At 54.7% G+C, this 25,158-nt stretch overlaps 1 protein-coding gene across 3 annotated transcripts in view; it reads left to right on the forward strand.

The window, feature by feature from the left end:
* The window catches only part of LOC125354523 (calmodulin-binding transcription activator 1), a 639,297-nt gene that overhangs the window by 295,235 nt on the left and 318,904 nt on the right, over positions 1–25,158 (forward strand). For all 3 annotated transcript variants that reach the window (XM_048350159.1, XM_048350161.1, XM_048350160.1), the window contains exon 4: positions 11,570–11,705. In XM_048350159.1, coding sequence (XP_048206116.1) covers positions 11,586–11,705 — 120 coding nt within the window. In that variant the 5' untranslated portion in view covers positions 11,570–11,585. The remainder of the gene's footprint in view (positions 1–11,569; positions 11,706–25,158) is intronic.

A 25,158-nucleotide genomic window follows, 5' to 3' on the forward strand; every position in this document is an offset into this window, starting at 1 on the left:
AGGCCCGGAGGGCGTCCCCCAAGGGGGCAGGGACTTCGGTGGGGCGAAGGTGAGCCCGACCCAGGGAGGCACCTGAGCCCCGCGTGGCTGTTCTGCAGGGCTGGGGCTCCAGAAGCCGAGTTCGACCCGGGTCAGGAATAGATGGTTCTCTCTCTCTCTCGCAGAAAGTACTGATTCCAAATAACGGGGCCGGGCACCCTCTCCGCCTGAGCCTCCCCTCTCTGTGTCCTTGCCTCGCCGCGGACTGGCTCTGTCGTCCGCACGCGCGTGTGCTAGAACGCTGAGGTGCTGCCCCGCGGCTTCGGCGCTCAAGGTTGGCACGGGACCATTCGAGCCAGCCCTCCGTCCCGCGTTCGGCTGGTTGATGGAAGAGAGGTCTCGGGGACTCGGCTGCTCGGGCTGGCTTCTGTGAACCGTAACCCTCGGCTCTCCATCTCTCGAGGAGCTAGGATGAGCTGCCGACACCCACGTTGAGGTTCCCGTGGGCCTTCTCCCTCTGCCCCCGGGGGGCAGGGCTCTGAGCGTCCACCACCCCCCCCCGCACCCCCAACTGCAAGTGGCCAAGAGACAGAGCTGTGGGGCGCAGCCTGCCCTTGACTGCGGCCCGGCCCCATCCTAGCTGCTCAGTAAACAGGAACTGAATACATGGCCGGATGTCATCGTAGGATTTCAGGCGGAGCCCCCGGGAGCCCTCGGAGTGGAGCCGTGCAGGAGCCCCGCGGGCCGGCTCCGTGCACGCGGCGCGGGGGCCTTTTCTCCGCTCGGCGACCTCCAGCCACGGCGGAGGCGCACGGAACCGGGCCTAGCCGCCTGCGTTTAGGATCCTCGAGAGAAACGCACGGACGCCCGCTGCGGAGCCCCGCCAGCCCCGGCTCCTCCTGAGTTTCCACAGAGGCATCCTGCCCTCGGAGAGCTGGGGCCACTCGCCCCCGCCTCCCCCGGCTTCTGGAAGGTTCCCCCCACTGGGCCTTCCTGGAGACTTCAGCGGGGATTGAAGAAGATGGAGTGCGTCAAGTACCAGCTGCGGGGCCATGCTCCGGGCCGTCTCTCCTTTTAGTCAGGAAACACGACAAGACTCACTACAGACTCCTCGAGTGTGGAGCGCTGCCTTCTAGAACTCGCTCACCTTAAAATAAATAATAATAAGAGAAAACCCCGAGAGCAGCAGGAAGGGGCACAGCCTCAGGTGTCTTGTCTCCTGGCGTTTGGACCTATGAATTTACCCAGTCATTTGTTCTCTCCTAAGAACACGGCTTCTTACCATTTCCCATTTACACTTGTTGTAATGAAAAGAAGCTGGGGTTGGCCCGCCCCCCCCCCCCCCGTCCCCAAAAGGGAGCTAATCAAATAAAGCAAATTGCTGTTACCTTCTCCTCATCCTTATTACGTCCATGGCCCCAGCCGGAATTTATTATGAAGAGCGATTGGTTTGCGCATCTGGCAGATTGCAGCCTGGCCCGGGCCTGACAGCCCCTGTCCTTCCTTGTCACGCCTGTCACCAATGGCCTGCAGTGGCCGGGGGGGGGGGGGGGAGGAGATGGGAGGGGGGAAGGACAGGCGATGTTCACGACCACATCATGAGGAGACGTGGCCCGTGCCGGCCTGCAGGTTAATAAACTGGCCCCATCCGGTGAGATCCAGTCTACTGCAATAGCTTCTCAGGCCTCTGTCGGGTGGTCCATCAACCTTGCTAGGCGCCGGTCATCCATTATCACCGTCCCGGGGCTTGTGGGAGAAGGAGATAAGGAGAGGAGACCGTCCTCTAACCAAGCCTTTCCCTCCCTTCAACAGGGGGCAGCTTGGGTTGGAGGAGAGGAGGAGGTGGCCGGAACGGGCAGGCGTTTATAACTAGGATTTGGTGTGTGGGAATTCGATCTGTGAGGGGCAGAGAAGCCACGTTTTGAGAGGTCAGATCGGGACTCTTTATCATTAGAGAGCCAGCGGCCGCATGCGGACTGACGTCCCCCCAAAACTTGACGTTGTTAGCACAAAGCTTATAAAGGCAAAAACCACAGCAAGGCGGATGCCGCCTGGCGTGAGCGTTTGCAGAGCGAGCCGGTGAGGCGTTAACTGGGGGGGGGGGGGGGGGAAGCTGGGGTTCGTGAGAGCTTAGCCGGCGGGGACGTTCGGGGGTACAGACTTGGCAGATTCTAACAGTCTCCACAACCGGGCGGAGGATAGGGCCCTCCTGAAGCCCAACAATCCGTGACCCCTCGGCGCTCTGGAAGGACCTACGCCTCGTCCCCGGTTCTCAGAATGGAGTCCACCATCCCTGTGACTGTTAAGGTGGTGGTGGGGACAAGATGGCGTTGCTTAGGCCTGGCATCCGTATTTCAGATTTGGGAAGAGGGGTAGTAATGGGGGAATCCTTGGTTTCTGAATTTACCAGCGACGTCGCCTTAGGAAACTGTCTGCCCGTCTCTGCGCTTTCTCGCCTTCTCATCTGAGCCAACGATCGGAGTTACTGCGGGCTGCAGATGGGAAACGGAATGGGCTTTATTCATGTGGTAATTTTGGTGCTGATCCTGGGCCTTGAACTCATAGCTTATTCTCTTGTCCCTGAGCTTGTTTCGCCCAAGGCCAGCACTGTACCACCAGAACCACAGCTCTGCTTCTGGCTTTTCGGTGGTTGATTAGAGATACGAACGTCTCATGAACTTTCTGACTTTCCTGCCTGGGCCTGGTTTTGTACCACGACGGCTCTCGAGAAGGGAGGATGACAGGTGTGAGCCACAGGTGCCTGGCTCTCCAGAGGGCTTCATCCTGTGTCTAGCACACACACACACACACACACATGCACACACACACGCACTATTAGTGAGAGGCAGCACTTGTTGTCGGGCACTCGGCACGGTTATCTTTGGCATTTGGGTCCAGGCCTCTTGCCGCTCATGGTGCAGATGACTCCAGCCTTTTCCCCGGTGGAAAGATCTGGAGAGAGAGCAGTGGCGTGAGGGACGTGCGATGCGGTGAAGGGTGGCACTTCCCGTTTCCTCCCTGCCCACTGGAACGGGGACTCGGGGCTGGTCCCGAGCACAGCATCCCCGCAGTGGGCACTGTGGCCCGCCCTGCGGGGGCTCGGGCTGAGCAGGCCGCGTCTCCCTCTGGCTGGGCCTGTCCCCACGCTGGCACGAGCGAAGGGGCCGAGGGGACACAGAGCGAGGGAGGCGCTGCCCCGGAGCGGAGGCTCCAGCTGCAGAAAGGAGACTCGCTGGAGATGTTTGCCATTTGGAAGCCATCTGGATGTTGTTCCCGGAGTCTCCAGGCAGAACAAGCCTGTCATCTGTCCTTACAGGGACGCTCTGGGGGGGCAGAGCCTAGGGGCGCAGCAGAGCCCGGGGTGACGCCCGCGCAGAGCGTGGGGTGCCAACGCCGCAGCGGGCGGGCAGGCCGCGTGGGGCAACAGGTCGGGGTGGCGGGCCGGGCCTCCATGGCGTCCTCTGCGATCAGGGCAGGGTGACTCTAGAGAAATGATGGGCAGGGGGGTTCCGAAGAGGAGGGGCTGCAAGCCACACCTGTTTGATGTGCCTTGATTCCCAAGGCCAGACACTGGAAAGTACCTGGGCTTGCTTTTGCAGGATGAAGGCAGTCTTGGAACCGACACCCAGCTGCTTCGTAAATTCCTCTTTACCGTCTCCCAACAAAACCCCTGGCGGGCAGCTGTTAACTGTCTTCTGTCGACCTAACCAGAGGAACATATCACACCCTAAAGGGGTGGACCAGTGCTCAGGACTCGTGTTCAGGGACCGTTTCTCCCCTGGTGGGTGTCCCTTCCTAGCTGACCCACAATGCACCACGTCCTCTCTCCCTCAGTCCCCTCCTCCCCTTGCTCTTTCCTCCTCCTCCTCCTCCTGTCTTCATCTTCCTCCTCCTCCTCTTCTTCTTTGTCTTCCTCTTCCTCTTCTTCCTCCTCCTTCATCTGCTGCTGCTGGTGCTAGTACTTGAACTCAGGACCTCAAGCTCTTGCTCTCTTGCTTAGCTTTCTTGCTCAAGGTTGGTTCTCTACCACTTGAGCCAGACCTCTACGTCTAGCTTTTTGCTGGTTCCTTGGAGATAAAAAGTCTCTTGGGTTGGTCTTCCCGGACTGGCTTTGAACCTCAGTGCTCATACCGCAGCCTCCTGAGTAGCTGGGATTACAGGAGTGAGCCACCGGACCCAGCTGACCATCTTCAAGAACACTTGATCACGGAAGTTTCCATGCCCAAGCGTAGCCAGGACAGCGCAGTGAGCTCAACGGTCCTTAGCACCATCCGTCGGGAGCCATGCGCGGTCAGTATGGTTCCATCCCCACCCGCCGCCCCTTCCTCGCCGATGCATTCCTCGCACACTGTCTAACCTCGTCCGTAACTATTTCACTATTCCTCTCCAAAAACAATAGGTGGTTTCTGCACTGCAGGGGCTCTTAAGATTAATCGCTCAAAATACCATCAAACATCCGGCAGCGTTCCAAATTCCAATTGTTCGACAGCTGCCACACACACACACACACACACACACACACACACACACACACAGTTTCTTTGGCTCATTCAGTATTCACATAAGGATATTCACGGCTCTTGGCTGGTGTATGTCTGTGGCTGTTTTAGTCTTTCAGTACTGATTCTAGCTCTCTCCCTGCCCCCCTCTCAGTTTTCTCAGAGAAAGCTGGAGAAGCCGGGTCATTTGTCCTATAGACTTTTCTAGAATGGAGCCGGGTCATTTGTCCTATAGACTTTTCTAGAGTGTCGCTCTCACCCCTGATTTGCTTCTCCTGTCCCTTGCCCGGTCCCAGAGCCCCTAGACATCTGTGAGTGGGAGCTGTGACCACACCCACTCGGTCTAATTTCAAGGACTCCCCCTTTTTTTTTTTTTTTGCAACAACTTAATATACTCTCGTCAGATGACAGCCTCACATGGCTACTTTGCTCCCTTTTGATGTCCGCCACCGCCACCCCACCGTTGATGCTCTGTTACTTCAGTTGAGATTACAAGATGGTGACATTGTAGTTCTCCTAGTTCACCCTCATTAGTGAGAGTGCTTGCTGCTTTGTGCTTTCTAGTCAGGGGCTTTGGCCCTTGAGCCACGGGGTCTTGTGCATTTTCCCCCTAGGTTGACTGCGAACAGCAATTTTCTCAGTCTCGGCCTCCTGAGAACCTAGATTCCAGACAGGCGTGGGCCCGTGGCGAGAGCGCTGTCGTGGAGAAATAAGGTGGATGGACGGCTAACTTTCCTCCTGCCTTTCCCTTTTGAAGATGATGTCTTAGGTCGCTAGTGTGTACTGACAATGCATAGTTTGTGGGTGTTTGTTTTAGGATCATTACCAGCGTATGGATTAAAGCCTATTGAGTGTGTTTTAGTCGGTTGTAATGATTACTCTTTATTGATGCTCAGATTGTCCCATCTTTGGTCAGCGGGAGCCTCTTCAAGTTGATTCTTCAGTCCATTGAAAAGTATTTTGAGTCTTGGATAGAGTTAATTATCCTGAAAAGTAAAAGGCTGATTTGTGCTTTAGATGTAGGGACGAAACATTCTCCCTGTTTCTAGTTAGTATTGTCTTGGAGGTCCAATGCAATAATGCAAGAAAAAGAAATAAAAATCATGGGCAGTGGACATTTTTTACTCATGGGTTACTTGATGATATGTGTGGGAAGTCCATAGCATTTACCAAACCAAAAGAAAACCCCTTTCATTAGAAGTAATAAAGCAAGTTTTTGCAAGGTCACAGGATTTAGAGTTAATGTGCAAAGGTCAATTATCTTCCTTTGCAGTAGAAATCAACAATCCATACATGAAATTAAGGAAACCATTTCTACTCACAAATACCTCCGAGAATAACAAAGTACTTAGAGTGAATTTAATTCACAAATTGTAGTACTTGCACGTTGAAAATGACAAAGTCCAATGCCGAGAAATTAAAGGTCTACGTGGACATAAAGACAATCCATGTAAATGCAATTAGAATCACTTTGGTCGAAGTGATTGGAAAATGCAATATTATTAAGATAGAAATTATCTCCAAATTGATCTCTAGATTCAATTCAACTTCTATCAAATACCTAGCAGGCTTCCCCGCCCCCCCGGCCCAACTCACCCCACCCCATGCCACTTCTGAGATTGTTCATCTTAAAATGTCTATGGAAACATAAAGGACTCAGGATAGCCAAAACGATTTTGAAAAGGTTCCCAGGTGGAGAACTTACTGTCCTTGATTTCAAAACTTCCTAGGAAGCTGTGATATTCAAGAGGCATGGTACTGACATAAGCTTAAACAAAGGAAGCAAATATCAAGTCTAGACATAAAGCCTATCATTATGTTCAATTTATTTTCAGCAAAAATATAAAAGCAATTCAGCAAGGAAAGGAATAGGCTTTTATTTTTGAAAAATACAACATATCTTACCTTTTATATTAGCATCAATCCGTGGTGCAAGGTTTCATTTAGCATGACCTTCGATGCATACAGTGCAGCTGGATCAGACGCACCCCTCCGCCACTCTCCCTCATCCCCGCCTCTCCCCCCAAATCTCAACCAGCTCCATCGGTCCATTTTCACACATGCATATAAAGTACTTTGTTCACACTCCCCCCTCCTGCTGGAACCCACCCTTTGGACAGTCCCTATTTTACGTTTCTGTCATTCATTTCTACTCGGTCATTCATTGATACTTTTCCCCCTTTGGACAAAGGATACAAGGCAATTGAATACCCACATGATGAAAATCCACATAGACTCTTACTGCGCACTATGTACAAACATTTCTGCCAAATGATAGGCCTGAAGTCTATTATCTTAGAGAGAAGATAATAATAGAGTGGAATAGTTTCCTTAGAAGAAACATGAGAAGATTTTTGTAACCTTGACTTAGACCACACAAAAACCAAAAAAACCCGACCTTCTCAGAATACTAAAATCAGCATTCAGAAAAAGAGGAAATGGGTAACTTGGATTTCATTGGAAGTAAAACATCTTGCTTTCTTCAAAGAAACCATTCAGAAAAAAACAACAACACCAATGATGGACTGGGAAGAAGTGTTTGCAAACCAGACATCTGATAAAGGGCTTGCTTCCAGCTTTTATGGAAAGAGCTCTTAGCACTCCAAAGTGAGAAGACAAGCAAGTCAATTAAAAATGGGCCAGAGATTCAAACAGACATTTCACCAAAGAAATTGTATGAATAGCTAATAAGCACATGAAAAGATGCTCGACTTCATTAGTCATTAGGGAGATGCAAGCAGAAACCTCCGCACCCACCCACAAGGTGGCTACAATCCAAACTGCAGCCAATGCCAAGGGAAGGGAGAATGTGGAGGGATCCCCGCCTCTTCGCGCCCCCGCCGCCCCCCCAAGCAGGCTGTGACTCATGCAAGGCCTCTGGGGAAGAGTCTAGCACTTTTATTTTTATATAAACACATGCACCCATCTTCCTGTGGCTGAGTTTTGAATCCCAGTAGGAAAACTTTGGTCCCCTGCTTACAGGTCATAGAGGAATCCCCCCAGATCGTCTTCCAGGATGTTGTGGTCTTGTTTGTCCTGGGGAAAGGGCCGGCCCAGTTAGAAGCAGAGCTGTCCTGGGGTGCCGGGCGCAGCTCCCTGTCATCTCTTCTGCCCTCCCGTCACAGCTGACCTGACTTTCCTGGTTTATCGTTCGTGCTGGCTGTGTGGATGGGAGACCTTCTACCCCGCACCACCGCTGTGTTTATTCACGCGCCAGCCCCCGTACTATTCAAATGCTGAGGTTTCACAGCATACGTCTCAGTGGGTTGGGCTACTGTACCCTGTTCTCCTTCATTGAGGTTTGCCTGGGCATTCTTGCCGTTTCTTCTTCCCAAATAAATTTCATAGGGAGAATTTTGACATCGATTAAAAGCAACTTGATAAGATTCTCATGGACACATTAATTTGGAGGAAGATTCATGTTTTCACAGCCTCCGTTAATCATAGCCAAGGCCTGGTATATTTTTCATATATCAAAGATTGATTCTTTTTTGGAAAGGTTTTATTGTTTTCTCTAGGCTTCTAAGGAATTTCCTATTAAGTTCATGCCTTACCGTCTTTTTTCTTCTTTAGCAAGTGGGAGTACTCCTTCATCAACTGATTGACCGATTGACCCATCTATCCATCCATTCACCCATCCCTATCTCTCTCTCTTTTCTTTTTCTTTTTTTTTTTTTTTTTTTGGATTCTGGTCCTGGGGTTTGGACTCAGGGTCTGGGTGCTGTCCCTGAGTTTTTATGCTTAAGACTGGTACTCTACCACATGAGCTCCAGCTCCAGTTCCAGCTGTCTTTCTCTCTTTCTTTCTTTCTTTCTTTCTTTCTTTCTTTCTTTCTTTCTTTATTTATTTATTTTTGCTGGTTAATTGGAGGTAAGAGTCTCACAGACTTTCTTGCTCAAGCTGGCTTTGAACCTCATTCCTCAGATCTCAGTGTCCTGAACAGCTAGGATTATGGGCAGGAGCTACCTGTGAAAAGCTCTCTCTCTCTCTCTCTCTCTCTCTCTCTCTCTCTCTCTCTCATTTTGTCTCTCTCTCATTTTGTCTCTATCTCTCTCTCTCTCTACCTGTATCTATCAGGTGGTCATGGACTGTGTGGAGCCCTCTGGGGTGGGTCAGGTGGTCATGGACTGTGTAGAGCCCTCTGGGGTAGGTCAGGTGGTCATGGACTGTGTAGAGCCCTCTGGGGTGGGTCAGCTGGTCATGGACTGTGTAGAGCCCTCTGGGGTGGGTCAGCTGGTCATGGACTGTGTAGAGCCCTCTGGGGTGGGTCAGCTGGTCATGGACTGTGTAGAGCCCTCTGGGGTGGGTGAGCTGGTCATGGACTGTGTAGAGCCCTCTGGAGTGGGTCAAGTGGTCATGGACTGTGTAGAGCCCTCTGGGGTGGGTCAGGTGGTCATGGACTGTGTAGAGCCCTCTGGGATGGGTCAGGGTGGTCAAGATGGCCCAGCCCACCTTGTTCTCCCGTAAGCCGACCTTATTCCCCTCTCCTCTTTCCTTCAAAACCTCCCCACCAGTGGGCGATGCTGGCATGGCCGCTTTGCCCTGGGGCCACACGAGCCTTGGACAGTGTGTCTGCTTTCCGCGCGTCATTTCTAAACCCTGGAGCCAGGACACAGACCTTCGGGTCACACAGAGCTGAGGCGGATTCTTCTAGAATGAGATGAGTGATTCACACCGTTAAGCCACTGGCGGCTGTGAGTTATGACGATGATTCCATTGAAGCCACGTTTGTGGGACACGTACTGGTTGTATCCAGCTTCCGGTGTCCCATGACAGGCCTGGGCGGGTACAGCTGTGATTCCGACTCTGCACATGGCAGTATTTTGGGGGGATCCCCTTTCTCTGGTCCCTACCACATCTTTTGGGGGACAGATACCCCAAAGATGCTACTGAGGTTCAGTGACTGTATTTGAAACGTGGTTAGGGATAGAGCAAGTGAAACGAAAATCATGGCAAAAGTCAGGTGCTGGTGGCTCACGCCTGTAATCCTAGGTACTCAGGGGGCTGACCAACAAGGTTCACAGTCCAAAACTAGCTCCTTTATTAAAGGAGGCTCTTATCTGCAGCTCATCACCCCAAAGCTGAGAGAGGAGGTGCAGCTCAAGAGTCAGCGCCTTGAGGAAAAATTTTACAAAGCCAAATGAGAGCCAAAGGTCCTGAGTTCAAGTCCCAGCACTGGCACAAAGTAGGTTGGGTTGATGTGAGGTCTACCTGAGCAGACAGACATTCCATTCAACCACCACCAAGTCTCCATTGATCTGAGAGTGGGCGAGATGCATAGGAAGCTGGTCTGTGTGTACCTCCATTGTGCCTTCTGAGATGGGGTCCTGGGGCGCAGTGGGTGGGCACTGGGGGGCGTTTGGTGGGTCTTTTCAGAGCTGAAGACTCAGACCCAGTGCCTCCAGGCAGTGGAAGCCGGAGGGGGCAGGCACAGCCCCACGGCGTGAGCCGTTTCGAAGTGGAAACAAATTGTGTTGCTTTTCCATGCAGACTCATAAGCGTGGACAGATGGCTGACAAGAGTGTGGAGCTGTTTCCTGATTGTTTGCGTCAGTGCAGGCTCGGGGAGGAAACCAGCACTGACACAACCCAATTGTGCCCCGATCGGGAAACAATGAGGCTCGGGGAGAAGCCGCTGAGAGTCCATCATTTCCGATGGAGTTGATGTGTAGTCATGGCCCAGCCCGTGAACGGCACCGCGGGGCTGGGCGGGAACCGCAGTCGGCCGCGCCACCTGCCCACCGGGCCATGCGGTGGATAGGAAGCCGTCAGAGCCAGCGCCCAGGGCCCGCCGCTCCACCGGGAAGGGGAGGCAAGAGGCCCGCGGCTGCTGCCCCAGCCCCCGCCCTGGCAGTGAGCCTGGCCACGCTGAGCACTGTCGGAAGGAGCCTCTTCATTTGCCTCCTTTGTGGAAAGCACTCTCACCTGGGCTGAGAGTGAGCGGGAGTGTGCAAAATCCTCAGCGTGCCTCCCTCCCTGCCAACGATCAGGTGCGGGGTGCCTGGAGCTTCCCAGAGCTGGCCGGAGCTGCCCGGAGCTGGCCGGTGGGCAGGCTGCTGGCATGATCTGCCCTCCCTGCCACTCTATTCTGGATGTGGCTTGCCATGGCACCTGCCCACCCCTGCTCTAAGGGCCTTCCTACTTTCCATCCGTTCCTCCCAACCTTCCCCCCCCCCAAAAAAAAAAACCACCCCCAAAGCATAAAATAATTTCCAGTTCTCTGTAGCTGGCAGTGGTGTCTTATTTATGTTTTATTTTACTTGCAAAACTTCAGGTTCTGTTTGTCCTTTTAAGCCTCACAAGCAGGGCCCGCCAAGCCTTGAGCGTCTAGCCGGTAGGCGAGAATTCTCCCAAGGTGCTCTGAGCGTGGGCCGAGTGGATGCGTTTACCTGGCGTTTCCCGAGACCTCTGGCAGCTGAGGCCCAAATGGGAACAGATCGGGTACTTAGCCCGCTGGGGGCGGGCGGCGGGGGGGCGCCTCCGCCTCTCGCAGTCATCTAAATGCAGGTGATGAATCAAGAGCCGAGGGCCCGGCGACTCGCTGTTCCATTGGTCTGTTCTTAACATAGTCATCTAGCGTCTGCGTTCAACTTATTTATTTCCTAATGCTGGGTGATGGATTAAAAGATGCGAAGAAAATCCGTCTACAAGAGATAAGACATTGCAGGCTTGCTGTGACAGCCTTGGCTCTCTTGGCTCTCTGTGTGTGTGTGTGTGCATGTGTGTGTGTGCATATGTGTGTGCGTGTGTGTTGCCTACTTTGTAGTGCACTGCTCGGGCCCTTGCACCGTCTATCCTGATTAGTTTGTGGATATTACTAAGGGGATGTTTTTTAAGCCCATCATTGACACATTTAATTCATTAGGTACCAAATCCACAAGCAAATTTTGGCTGGCCATAAACCACAGTTAATCCACGGTGCTGCAATAAAAGGTGAAAAATTATGTTCCCGGCAAAATGTGCAATATTGCTTTCCCTGTAGAGAACTTTAGGGGGAAAAAAAAAAAACCCAGGTCTATGCTATCTTTCTTCATCAATTTTTTTTTTCTGCTGCTCGCTTCTCTTGGTAACTTAACCCTTTGTTGTTTCCAGACCACAGAATGGCTCAATGATTCTCTACAACAGGAAGAAAGTGAAATACAGGAAAGATGGATATTGCTGGAAAAAGAGGAAAGATGGGAAAACGACCCGAGAAGACCACATGAAACTCAAGGTCCAGGGAGTCGAGGTAAAGAGAGAAGAGGCTTTGTCCCGTCCCCACGGGTCACTTCCGGGCTGCGCTGCGTCATTTGACACCAGCACTCTCTGTCGGAAGACCTGGTGTTCACTGACCCCCGGGTGCTCGGCCATTCCCCTCTGCTGGGAGCCCGTCCGTCCCTCTGTGGGTGTTTCAAGCCGGGGAGTGAGGCCGTCAGTAGGGGTGTGCGCTTCTTGCCGGGTCTCGTGGAGTCCAGTCTGAGGAAATGTCTTCGGCTCGGGGGCAGATTTGGATTTTGCTCCCCGGATGCTGCCTCTGGGTTTCGGGCTGTGGTTCTGGCTCTCAGACATGGGCGGCTCTGCAAGGAATCCCCTCACTACCTGATAGCTGGAGTCGCTTCCCCGGGGGGGGGGGCGGTGGGGGGGGGGAGAGGGGACTGCTCCAGGGGCTGACAGCACCTGCTTCTCACTCTTCACGGGTCCCGCCAGAGACCGCACCCTGAGCGCGTGGACAGGGATGCCGTGGCCGTGACCCGGCTGGTGCCGCAGACTGACGTGGGGGAGAGATCGCATCCGCTTGTGCGTGGTGTCTAGCACGCGGACGGCGCCCCCCCCCCCCCCCGGCTCCTGCAGGTGCCTGTGTGTATTTGGGGCACTCTTTGTCATTACTTGGGTTTTTCCCTGTGTTCCTTTTGAGGGCTGCTAAAAATAGAAGCCAATGGCTGTTCAAGAAATGCATCATCCTACAGAAAGTGAGGGAGAACTTTGGTTTCATGCGAGGTGCTTGGTTGGTTGTTTTTTTCCCCCCCTTTTAATTTACTGCATCAACCACAAAGCTTTATGATCACGTCCAAAGCAAAGCCCTGCGCGGAGAAGGCCCAGTCCCCTCACGCGCCTGTGCTCGGGACTTAATCCACTGCCTGGACCATTGAGGTGCAGCCCAGCCCAGCCTGCTGCCCCGGGCCCACCGCGAGGGCTCTGAGCCCCGGAGCCCGGGCCGGGCAAATATATCAGCCATTGTTGTGGGGGGCCAGGGAGGACCTGGATCTCGGGCAATGGCAGAAGGAGTGGGAAGCGAGGGAGAGGCAGAGCGGAGCCCGGGGAGAAGGAGGCTGCTGGAGCGGGGACCCCCGGGCCCGCAGGAATCCACGCAGCACGCGGTCCCTGCGCCGGGCGGCTGCGGGCGTATTTCATCCTCAGTAATACGTAAATCAGGGACTCGCGGTTGTGAGAAACAGTGGGGTAGATTCGTCCTCAGCAGCAGCTCCGAAGCCCCGGGAAAGAAGAAAGCCGCCGCGTTCATTCTCCTGCCTCTCGTTATAAATTAGAATTGTCACCGGGATGGAATCGGGATGATTTATGGGTGTTTTTAGGCTGTATTTATGTGTGGAGTTATTTGTGGCTCTTACGCTTACAGATTACAGCCTGGGCCTCCGCGGGGGGAGGCCGGAGGGGTGCAGGCGGCCGGGGTTTTCGGTGGGGTCCTGGCGAGGGGAACGGGGCGTCGGCGAGGACAGGTGCCGCAGGGACGCAGGAAGCCAGGCGCTGTGTTTCTGGGTTCTTTGGAGATGGGGGACCACCTATGGCTTTGGCTTGAGATTGGGGGGGGGGGACAGGAGGCGGACTTTCCTATTTAGCACGGAAAATTATCTTACTAAACCAGGCAGTAAATACTGACCGCGTGCCAAACGTGGGCGTCTGCGCGGGAAGCGGGAGCCATCTCCCCTGCCCACACGGACTCGGGGTGTGAAGGGGGAGGCCGCCAGGCCTGCACGCGAAGCCTGGCAGCCGTGTGCAGAAGCGTGGGAGGTTGAGCTTTTCAGACCCAAGTCCTGGGGACCCAGAGTGGGCTGGGGTGAGGGTGGGGTGCTCTCTGGGGGGAGATGGGACAGAGCTGAGCCCTTGAAGAAGGGGAGGAGCGCGCGTGCGTGTGCGTGTGCGCGCGCGTGTGTGTGTGTGTGTGTGTGTGTGCGTGTGATTGATACGGTGCCCGGCTCGGGTTTTTCCACTTCACATCACAGGCCGAGGCTGAGCCGTGTGGGTATTTAGATTCCTTGAATGGTTCCGTAGTGTTCCCTGAAGAAGCATTTGAGCTGTTCCCCTACCCAGTGGGCTTGAAGAGGCCTTCCAGAAGGTTTTTAGCATTACAAATACTGTCTCCACAAGCGTCCTTGCACACGCCCCGTCCTCCTGTCCGCCACGCTTGCAGCCTAGCCTGAGGAGCTGCTGGGTTGGAAGGCGCACAGTTTTCAGTTTTTCCAGATACTGCCTCATCGCCCCTCCACGACTGTGCTAATTACTTCTCCACTGGCGCTGGAAACTCCCCCCTCCCCCCCCAGCCTTGGCCAATGACACCTGCTGCCCTGTGCAATCTGAATTTGAGTGTTCTTAGTTAGTAGTGGGGATGGTCTTCTCACTTTGTAAATAAGAATCTTTTCAGGAAGTATAAAAAGTATGGATTTTTTTTTTTTGGTGCCATTACTGGGGCCTGAACTCGGGGCCTGGGTGCCGTCCCTTAGCTTTTTGCTCAAAAGCAGCGCTCTACCACTTGAGCCCCAGCTCCACTTCCAGCTGTTTTGGCGGTTCATTGGAGATCAGAGTCTCATGGACTTCCCTGCTCAGGCTGGCTCCTGACCTTCATCCTCAGATCTCAGCCTCCTGCGTGGCTAGGATGGCAGGCTGCACCTGTGTGGATTTTTACACAAGATCCACCCCACCACACCTCGCCAGCGTTGCTCCTGCCTTAGCTGTCTCTGCACCAGGCCTGGCGTGTCCCTGGCAGCCTGTGCCACCTGGGAAGCTTCAGCCCAGGAGGAGGGGCCTTCCAGGTGCAGGCCCAGCCTTCTCCCTGGACGGAGCCATCAGCACCGGTGCCACCCAGGCCCTGGGCCGGTCAGCTGGCCGTTATCCAGGTCATCTGGCTGGCTGGGCCAGCAATCTGAAAGCTGTAATTCTCTGATCACAGCTGGATCACAGCACGATAAAGACATGGGGATGGAGCCCTTTCTGTCTCCCTAGCTGTAAGCCTTCCCTCAGGCCAAGGAACCTTCCAGGCTGATCTGGGAAGCGCTTGGGCACAGCAGTCTAGCCATTCTTGTTCTTGGAGGCTGGGGCCCTCAGTACACATGGATTTTTCTCAGCCAGACACAGGATGGGGGCAGCCACTTTTGAAGCTGAAGAGTCCCGGGATCCGATGATGTGTCTGCCAGCCCAGGGGGAGCCAGTGAGATAAGGCTTCTGGAGATGACAGTGGTTGGCAGGGAGGGACGGGAAGGGAGGGGAAGGGAAGGAAGGGAAGGGAAGGGAAGGGAAGGGAAGGAGGGAGGGGAGGGGAGGGGAGGGGAAGGGAAGGGAAGGGAAGGGAAGGGAAGGGAAGGGAAGGGAAGGGAAGGGAAGGGAAGGGAAGGGAAGGGAAGGGAAGGGAAGGGAAGGTGGTTGCCGTGTCTGCTGCCTCAGCAGGTCCGAGGTGAGCTCTGCTCTGGGGCAGCTTGCTGCCTGCTGACCTGGTGCTGAGAGGAGCAAGACTATGGGGACACAAGGTTCCTGATGGCCAGTGGCAGGCTCTGAGGGGCGCTGCCCCCCCCCCAGGGGTCACAGCGTGGGCCTTGCTGGAGAGTTTCTTCTGAGTTGGAGGCGCGCCGTCAGGCTGAGAAGCCGGGTGGTGCTATGTCCGGTTCCCACCCCAATCTCCCAAGAGTTGCCAGAGAGTCGTAGCGGCCCAGCCTGCCCTCCGCTCCCCAACATCTCCAACGCGTTTGGCTGCTAGGTTCCCAGAGAGACCCGAGACACTCTGCCCCTACCCTCACGCGGGACAGGCCCAGGCTCGCGGAGATTCTATGAACGGGGTCCACCACCTCCTGGGAACCACCTGCCAGCGCTCCCACTTCACAGATGGGGAGGGCAGGCCCCCTGGGGCCCGCAGCAACGCCACCGGCCAGTGGCAGAGCTGGGCCTGGAACTCAGGGCTCTGCGGGTCACCCTGGGCCCTTACAGCAGTTGGCTCCCCAGGGGCGGGGCTCTCCACGCTGGTCCGGACGGGCAGGCGGGTGGGGGATCTGCCTTGGGGTCCCAGTTGGTGATCTCGGTGTGCGGTACAGTTGTGATGGCTGGATCTGGGCAGAGCCTGTCACACCGTGGGGGGACCATCCTCAGGCAGAAGGGCCGGGCCCATCACCACCAGAGGGAACGTCCGGTCACACAGAGCAAGCTTGGTTCTGCTGGTCTGTCCCTGCTCTGGGCGATGGCTTCGGCTTTGCGGTGAACTGTCTGGGCGCTGGGCGCCTGGCCTCGGCCCACCGCAGTGGTCACGAGGTTGTGTCTGGGGGACTCGGCTTCATTAGGGGGTGATCTTTATTGGGGCACTTAGGCGACATGTTAAAACCAAAGAAAAAAGTGAAGGCACCTCTTTTAAAAGTCAGAGTGATAGTGCAGTTACTGCATTAGGAATTAACAGGCTGTGAAATGACTCTCTGCCTTATGGCGGAGTCAGATCACCTCAGCCCTGCTTGTGGCCCTGAGGTGAACAGGGGGTCCAGCTTGCGGCTGAGGGAGGCTGCCTCGAAGAGCTGGCCACAGCGAGTTTGGAAAGCAGCCACGGCCCGGGAAGGAGGAGCCCGGTCGGCTCATGAGACGGCAGCGGCTTGTAGGGTGGCAAGCGGCTGGCACAGGCCAGGGTGAGCTTGGGGTAGACACGTGGCTTTTACTTCCGGTGCAAGGGTTCGGGGGCTGGGCTGGTAGATGGTTTACCTCTCCCCTTCCCTGCCAGAGGCACCCCGCACCTCCCGGGCCCCTCGTCGGAACCGGTTTTGTCCACGGCTGCATCCAGATTGCCTTCGCTCCGTAGCTTCTGACTCTTCCAGACCCCGGGCCTGTCGGGTGGAGGGGGCGGGGTCCCCTCGGCTGGGTCCCCTCGGCTGTGCTCGCGTGGCCCGAGTTGGCTGTCCGGTGCCGCCGTGGACTCCCCGAGTGGCGAGTGTACTCTAGATACCAGCCGGCCGGGTCCCGGGGCCCACGCCCCACGTAACGCGCAAACTGGAGGTGATGCAGAAGAAAGCAAGGCGGCACCAGACACGAGAGCCATGCCCGGCGCCCCGAGGGGCTTGGGGCATCCGGTGGCTCGCTTCCCCCTCCCTGTGTGAGTCCGTGGTTCCGTCACGGCAGACCTTGCGTCGCTGCGGCTCACAGGTCTGGGATGCAGGCTCGGGTCTCGGGGTTCAGAGCTGGGGAGGGGATAGGGGCTCTCCGGGCTGGGTCCCCGCGCTGTCGTCAGGAGTCCCCAGTGGAGGGGGCGGGTCTGCTCCGACAGCCTCAGTCTCTCTCCTGCTGGCTGCGGAACCCCCTGCCCCCCCAACTCTCTCACGTCGTGTAGTGCTCTGCCAACGCACCAGCCAGCGAACGCCGATGACTCGCTGCCTGTTGTGTCAGGAAGCGTCCACGCAGGAGCTCAACACCGCAGTCTTTGCTCACGCGCACGCCTTCCTAACGCCCTCCACCCCGGGCGACGCCTCCCTCTCCATTCCTATAATTAACGTGCTAGCTAAGACATCACCTCCGGCCTACCGCACTCGGAAGCCCCTCTTTCCTTCCCACCCCCCTCATCTCCCTCCCTCCCTCCCTCCCTCCCTCCCTCCCTCCCTCCCTCCCTCCCTCCCTCCCTCCCTTCCTTCCTTCCCTTGGTGGTACTAAAGCCTTGAATTCGGTGCCTCTAGCTCTTCCTCACCCTTCACATTCCAGGCTGGTGCTCTACCACGTGAGCCACGCCTCCAGCCTGGCTGTTTGCTGGTTACTCTTTTCTGCCCATGTCGGCTTCGAACTGTGATCCTCGGGTTCTGAGTCGTTAGGATTCCAGGCACGTGCCCCCCGGGCGCCGGGCTCTCGTTAGTATTTTCCCGGGACAGCCCGTTCCCGCAGCTAGGACGGGGAGGGTGGCACTTGGGCTTCCGCCGAGTGTTTGCCCCTGTGTTCCTGCTCCGGGGCGTGTGGGCCCAGTTAGGCAGCAGCGCCCGCCCGGGGGAGGTAGCGTGACCACGCCCATTTTCAAAGTCTTTCTCTTTTTGAAGTACCGAGGAGTGTTTTAACTGGAAAAGCACATCGACTCACGCCTGCGATCCTGGCTCCTCAGGAAGTGCGGAGCAGGCGGGCTGCAGTGCAGGGCTGGCCCAGTAAAAAGTGAGCAAGACCCTGCCCCCCCCCCCGCCCCCAACAGATAGGCCGGGTGTGGTGCATGCCTGTCATCCCAGCTACAACCGAAAGCAGGAAGAGCAGGATCCCAGCTGGGGGCAGAGGGGAGAAAAACCAAGACTCGATCTCAAAACCATCCTACAAGCACAAAGGGCCGGAGGCTTGGATCAAATGGCAAAGCGCTTGCCTAGCAAGCACCAAGTCCGGATTTGAAAGGGGCGAGGCAGTGGCGTTGTCTATTTTCTTCACACCCGCGTTCTGTGATTCCAACGAGGGGCTCGGGCCTCGGCCAGCGGTGCGGGACACGGCCGTTGTTAGTAAAGAGGGGTCAGGAAGGGCTGGGTGGGGGCCAGGCTCTGGTCCTGCCGTCCTGACTAGGGGAGACGCTCCTTAGCATTGGGGGGGTGGTGGGGAGTACTTGCCCCTTGGGGCTGGCCTTGTGCAGGACACTTGTGCCCCATGGGTATTGATCTCCAGCCCATCCACGCGTGCGCACACACACACACACGCACACACACACACACGCACACCCCTCCCCACATGGAGTTGTATGACGTGGCTGACTTGCCAGCAGAGGGAAGGCCTGCCACTCCATCGGCCACTTCTCACCCCACGGTCGAAGCCCTGGGGTAAAACAGAGCTGGAGATGAAGGCCTGGGCTGGGAGCCGGGAGAGAAGACGCGCCGCGGAGCGGATGGGAGCCGGAGCCGCGTTCCCGGCAGCTCTGAGGGCGCCGGCCCGGCCCTCCGCGCCCCGGCTGGCTTCTCTGGTGCGAGTCACTGGCTTGCACGTCCCACGCCCGCCTCCCTCCGTGCCAGGGCACGAGCGAGGCGTGTCTGGCGCGTGAGCGAGCCTTTCTTTTCCTCCGTGCAGATGCAGACAGACACAAGGACCTCCCGTCCTGCTTTCTGCCGCTCCGTTCCAGCACCTCGGGTGGGGTGGGTGGCGGCCTTGTGCCCCGGCGTGTCTCTTATTTCCTGGGGGTGGGGAAGGGGCTCCTCTCTCCCCTGCAAACCCCAGGACCAGCAGGGAACCTCGTTCTCCTCCTCCCTGCAGCTCCCAGGTGACTATAGACCAGTAAGGCCTGTGACACCGCCACCGGGGGCCTGGGGGGCTGCTGCCCGCCCCAGCCCTGGGGTTCCCCTGTAAGCGTGCGTGTGTGTGCATCATCCTCGCTTGGGTGCCAGCCCCGCCCCAGCCCCCCGGTTCCACAGCTGTGTGTTAGCATCGTCCTCATGAGGGTGGGAAGGCATCAGCAGATCCTCTTGTCCCCCCCCGCCCGCCCCCCCCCACTGGTTTCTTATATCCATTTGTCTTGTCTCACATTAAGAAAAACCCCAAGGAAGAGTTACCAGTCAGTCTGACACTTTGTCAAAACACCCAAATCTCTTACTGAGCCTGTTTTGATGGTGCATGCCGGTCACCTCAGCCTCTTGGGAGGGGGAAGTAGAGAGGATCATGGTTCAAGACCAACCTGGGAAACACGTGAGCAAGACCCCCGTCTCCACCAGCATGCCAGGCGTGTCTGTGTTTCCAGAAACCTGCGAGGCTGCGGGTAAGAGGAGTGTGGTCCCGGCGGGCCCCGGCAAAACCTAGAGGCTCTACCTAAGAGGTAACGAAGGCAACGGGGCTGGGGGTGGGGTTCAAGTGGGGGAATCGCTGCCTAGGAAGCGTAACGCCTTGAGTTCAAACCCCAGTCCTGTCAAAAACAACAAAACCAAACAAACTCTAACAGACGTCTCAGCCATAGGCTTTGAGCCTGGTATTCTTGGTTCCACTCGTGGTGATACTATGGAAGCTTCTGGAAGCAGAATATAAAGCAAGAGACCATGACCAAACAAGCGCCCTCAGCCTTGGGGAAACCACGTGTCCTTGTGCCCCGAGCCAGTCTGAACAGACCCCTCCCCTCCTGTCCATCACGAGGTGGCCCAGGGCGGGACATGGCCCTGGACTTACGTGTGGCATATGGCTTCCAGATGATCGAATGGATGTTGAACCAACCGAGTTTCTCTCCAAAGAACCAGGCTGCCTTCCGAACCCCACTGCTGTGACATATCACGGGGGACAACCAGGTCACAGGCATTGCTGTGCTCCAGTAAAACTTTACTGACCAACTTCATTGGCTGCGGGCTGGAGTCCCCGCCCCCCCGCCTTTGATTGGCAGCGGTGCCCCCACGGGTGGCGGTTCTGCGGGGGATGACCCTGGACCTGCTCAGCGCGGGGTACGCTGCGGCCAGGTGCGGCCGTGCCGTCCACGTTCAGCCTCCGTGTTGGCAGCCAGTTCGCGGGAATCTGGCCCGTGAGCCACCCGACCTGAGCTGATTTCTCTCGTCCTCACTTCCCCCTGAAGAAGCCAGGCCGCGCTTCAAAGTGGGCGTCAGGGGATGCCCCGTCCCTCCGAGGGGCCGGGATGGGTCTGCACCCCACGCTCGGCCCTGCGCTCGGGGGCCTCCGGTCCAGCAGGACGGCGGTGTGGGAGGCCAGCTCTGGAGAGACCAGGCGGGCTCAAGCATGGAGGCGCTCCGGAGGACGGGACGGAGAAGGGCCTCCTCCGTCTTCATGCTTGAAGGGTGCCGGCGGAAGCCGTGTCTCAGGACCCCCGCCCCCCGGAACGGTGGTGGGGTACAGCTGTAATTTGTCCAGATCTAAGTAGGTACATGACGGCACGCGGAGACAAGCGCGTTCCCTTTCTTCGCCGCCGCCGCCATGGTTTACGCGCGTCGTCTTTTGATGGATGGGAGAGGGAGACATTTATTATAAAAGTGTAAGGAATGTCGGCTCTTCGTGAATGGATTATTTAGGGTTTATTTTATTAAATATTCTAGGTGGAGTGAGAGAAACCCGGCCCCCCTGCGCGGGGCTGGAGCTTAATGATTCATGTATCTGTGGTGGTGATAAGGAAATCAAAGATTGGACTTGCCACGTCGGGGGAAGAATATGGATTATTATTGGATCTGGAATGGGCCTCTCGAGAAGCTTCCTTGTGGGAGCATGCGTATCAATAATTCCTTCTCTGGTCGAGGATTCTAATGCTTCACTTATGGAAACATAAATTCCACAGCAAGTGGCGGCGGGTTTTCCCCTCCCTTCGGTTCTTTACATCTTTCACTTATGGAGGATCATTTTTTATCCCTTAGTTGGTGGATGGCGTCTGCGGTGACTCCGTCTCTGGGCTTTTGTTCCTCCCATTCCCACCCTTCAGAGCCGGGTTGCCGGGCTGGGGTCGGGGACGTCCAGGTCCAGGGGTGGGGGGGGGGGGCGTGCGCGGTTGGCTCCCATCCCCGTGGGCCTCACTGTGACCTTCCTGAGGGCCTGCGGCGCCGCGGGTGGGTCTCGGAGTCGCAGTCGACGGGTGGATCTCGGAGTCGCGGTGGGCGTGGGGGGTGGGGCGACAGACGCGGGCCCACTTTGGGGGGGAGGCCATCAGGGAGGTGGGGGCTGACCTGGCGACTCTGGTCTGCGCGTGGGTGTCGGGACACCGCTCACACGGGGGCATTGAGGCCCAGTCCTAGGGTGGCTGACCAGCCCGCGGATGAATGGCGGTCGGCCGTGGGTGGGTGTCGGGTCCAAGCTACTCGCCTTGCCCCGTAGCTTGAGTTCCGGAGTTTTTGAGACTCTGGAAAAAGAAAAAAAGTGTCGACTCCGTTCTCTTTCTGAAACGCCGGACAGATGCTACCGTGTGCCATGTGATCTTTTTCTACAAGAGACTTTGGGGGATTTTGTTGAGAAACCCCAAGACACTTTGCTACACCTCAGACGGCTCGTTGCCCTGTGCCTGCCGCTTAGAGGAGCCCATAATTCTTGCCCTGTGATGGTCCGGTACCCTGCCCCCTCTTCTTCTTGGGCTTGTTGTGTTTGTAGGTACACTGGGGCTTGAACTCGGGGCTTGGGCACTGACCCTTAGCTTTATTGCTCAAGGATAGTGCTCTTAGGCCCATAGCGCCACTTCTGGCTTTTTGGCGTTGGATTGGCAATGAGAGCCGTAGGGACTTTCCTGCCCTGCCTGGCTTGGAACCACGATCCTCAGATCTCAGTCTCCTGAGTCGCGAGGATGCCAGGCCTGAGCCCCCAGCGCCTGGCTTTCGTCCTGCACTTGTATACGTGGCATTAGACCTGATTTTGTCAACGTAATGCCCTGTGAACTACCGGTTCCCTATGAGAGTACAACCTGAACCGCTCAGCGCTTATGCCTGACAAGCAGAAGCTACTCGACTCTGCACCACTAATCAGTCCACAAGGAAGTACGTTTTCCTGCTGACCTTTAATTCTTTAATTGCTGTAAAAAAAATAGTTGAAAGACTCTCAATTATAGCCTCCGTGGAAAGGTGGGCATAGCAAAGCTCCTCGTCTCTCTCTTGAGTGAGGAGAGCTTGTTTTCATTGCTCCCTGCTGATCAAATCCACTCACTTGTTGTACCCCCGGGAAGGGGAGGCCGGGTGGACAGCAGTGCTATCTCCTGGGTCTCGCTGCCCCTTCCTCTTGGACGGCTGAAGGACCCTGAGGGCTCCCGTGTCCCCGGGGGGCTCTGAAGTCTGGCAGAGGTGTGTGGGTCCCACCCACGACAAGCAGAGAACCGTGTTGCACCCAGCCTTGACCGAGACCCCGAGACCCAATGCCCCCGGGTCCAGCCCCGCACTGACTCCCTCTGCCCGCCCCTCAAAGTGGACTCTCCACCCCGTCAAAGCAGCTGCCCGCTCGCGAGTTCTTCCCGACACAGCATGAAATGTTTGGAAACAAGATACCACGCAGTATTTTGGCCATATCTTTTTCTTTTTTCTTTTTTTCCTTTTCACGACACCTGGCAATGAAATTCTCAGGCTAAATACCAGATGAATGTGTGTTTCATTATGGATAGCAACTTCGTCTATAACTTCTCTCTTTTTTTTAAAGTCCTCCAGATGGAGGCATGGTATAAATGTGGAAAGGCTGAAAGGGGGAAAATGAAAATAAATGCACCAAGAAATAAAGAATCTGTTTTTTTTTAATATATACTTTCTTTTGCAGATCGTGTTGGCAATGACATATTGAGAATGGACTGAATTATAGCAAAAAACAGAGCTTTGGGGGGAAGGAAGAGCAATTGTTACACTTCCTTTAAATGATAGGATGCGGAATGATGCTTTTTACACTCAATTAGTTTGCACATTGCGTTGGACACAAACCAGAATGCAGGATGTGTTTTTTTTTTCCTTTTCTTGGGGTGGGGGTGGTTTTACATGATTAAGGGAGATGAGATGAAATACATTCAGTAAATTACCCTCTGCTCATTTTGGCCTGTGTTTTATGATGTTCTTCTTGGGGTGGTGAAGACATGGGGTGAAGAAATGGAAGGCAGAGGCCCCCCCCACCCCACCTTGGCTCTCAAAGGAGAGGCAAACCCATGAAAATATCAAGGGGTTTGCAATGGCGTGCCTTCTCACACCATTAGGGCCATCTTTGACTCTATAGGCGAGGTTACAGATCTGCCCTTTGGTTCTTCTGTTTTACTGCACTGTGTGTTTGAACCAGCACAACAGGGGCCCACAGTAGAAGTCAGGAAGAAATTTAGGCAGCAGATATACTTTGAGGACTATGCATTTCAAGGTCCCTGTTTGGTTTATTTTGCTTAATTATCCTTGCTTGCATTGTTTTCTTAACGCCAGTACCAGGACTTGAACAGGGCTTTCTCTCTGCGCCTTCGCTTTCCCTACGCAAGGCCGGCACTCGAGCACTTGAGCCACAGCTTCACGAGTGGTGTTTTGGTGGTGAATGGGAGGTAAAAGTCGCATGGCTCAGATTCTAATTTTTTAAATTTAATAAATTTCTTTATTGTCAAAGTGATACACAGAGGGGTTATAGTTTCATATGTAAGGCAGTGAGTACATTTCTTATCCAACTTGTTACCTCCTCCCTCATTTTTCCTCCTCCTTCCCACCTCCCATTTTCCCTCCCCTTATGAGTTGTACCATTGGTTTACAGCATATAGCTTTGTAAGTATTGCTGTTGCATTGGTTATCTTTTATCCTTTGTCTCTCTACTTTGATATTCCCTTCCCTTCCCTAGTTCCAATACACGTATATACAATATCCAGGGTACCAAAATCAGTTACAGTGCATCAGGGGTAAAACCATGGGGAAGAAAGACAAAAGAAAAAGATATAATTTCACATGGTATGTTGAAAATAACAATAACAATGATAGGGGGCTGGGGATATGGCCTAGTGGCAAGAGAGCTTGCCTCGTATACATGAGGCCTGGGTTTGATTCCCCACCACCACATATACAGAAAATGGCCAGAAGTAGCGCTGTGGCTCAAGTGGCAGAGTGCTAGCCTTGAGCAAAAGGAAGCCAGGGACAGTGCTCAGGCCCTGAGTCCAAGGCCCAGGACTGGTAAAAAAAAAAAACCACAAACCAATAACAATGATAAAGCACCTGTTTCCCTAACTTGGAGTTCATTTCGCTTAGCATCATCTTATGTGTTCATACGGGCATAGCTATCAAGCTACTGTGATTTTCCGCTAGGTCTATCCTAGACATGTACTAATTATTCCCAATGAGGGAAACCACAGAGTCTATGTTTCTTTGGGTCTGGCTCACTTCACTTCATATGAATTTTTTCCAAGTCCTTCCATATCCTTTCGAATGGGGCAATGTCATTCTTTCTGATAGAGGCATAGAATTCCATTGTGTATATGCATCTCATTTTCTTGATCCACTCATTCTACTGAGGGGCATCAGATTCTTATTTTGAAAGTGAGGTCAGTTATAGTTTACAGTTGCTGATCAACTTGTCCCCAGTGGTACTGGCTGCAGATAGCCAGCCTCTGCTGGCCAGGCCAGGCCACTTGAACTTGTGGTTTCTGTTCATCATAGAGGTGTGGCCCAGGGTCCCAGGACAGACTCTCGTCTTTAAAAAAGGAGCATCCTCACTGTAGTGGGAGTGAGAAATGAGTCTTCTTGAGTACCAGGCATGCAAGGATTCTGCATTTGATATCCAAACCATGCTAATAAGAAAACAATAGAAGAAACCTGTTATGTAGAATGTCCAATTATAACAATTATTTTTTACTCCAAAAAAGCACATCAAATAAATAATGCAGTTTATGTTACTTCTAGAAAATGCAGCAGCATTAGTTAATTTACATAAATTATACAACTCATTATCTTTGTTTATAAAAAGCCCTGGCAATATTTTGGCTTACGGATGGAGAAGGCGGGGGAGGGGGTAGAGACATCCCAGATTTCAGTTCTGTCTTCTTCTCCTTTTCTGGAACACTCCTGTTTTTTATTTACTCACAGAAGGAATGTCTACGCAACACTCCTTTG

This window comes from Perognathus longimembris, chromosome 7 (assembly GCF_023159225.1).
Source record: "Perognathus longimembris pacificus isolate PPM17 chromosome 7, ASM2315922v1, whole genome shotgun sequence".
NCBI classification, from domain to species: domain Eukaryota; kingdom Metazoa; phylum Chordata; class Mammalia; order Rodentia; family Heteromyidae; genus Perognathus; species Perognathus longimembris.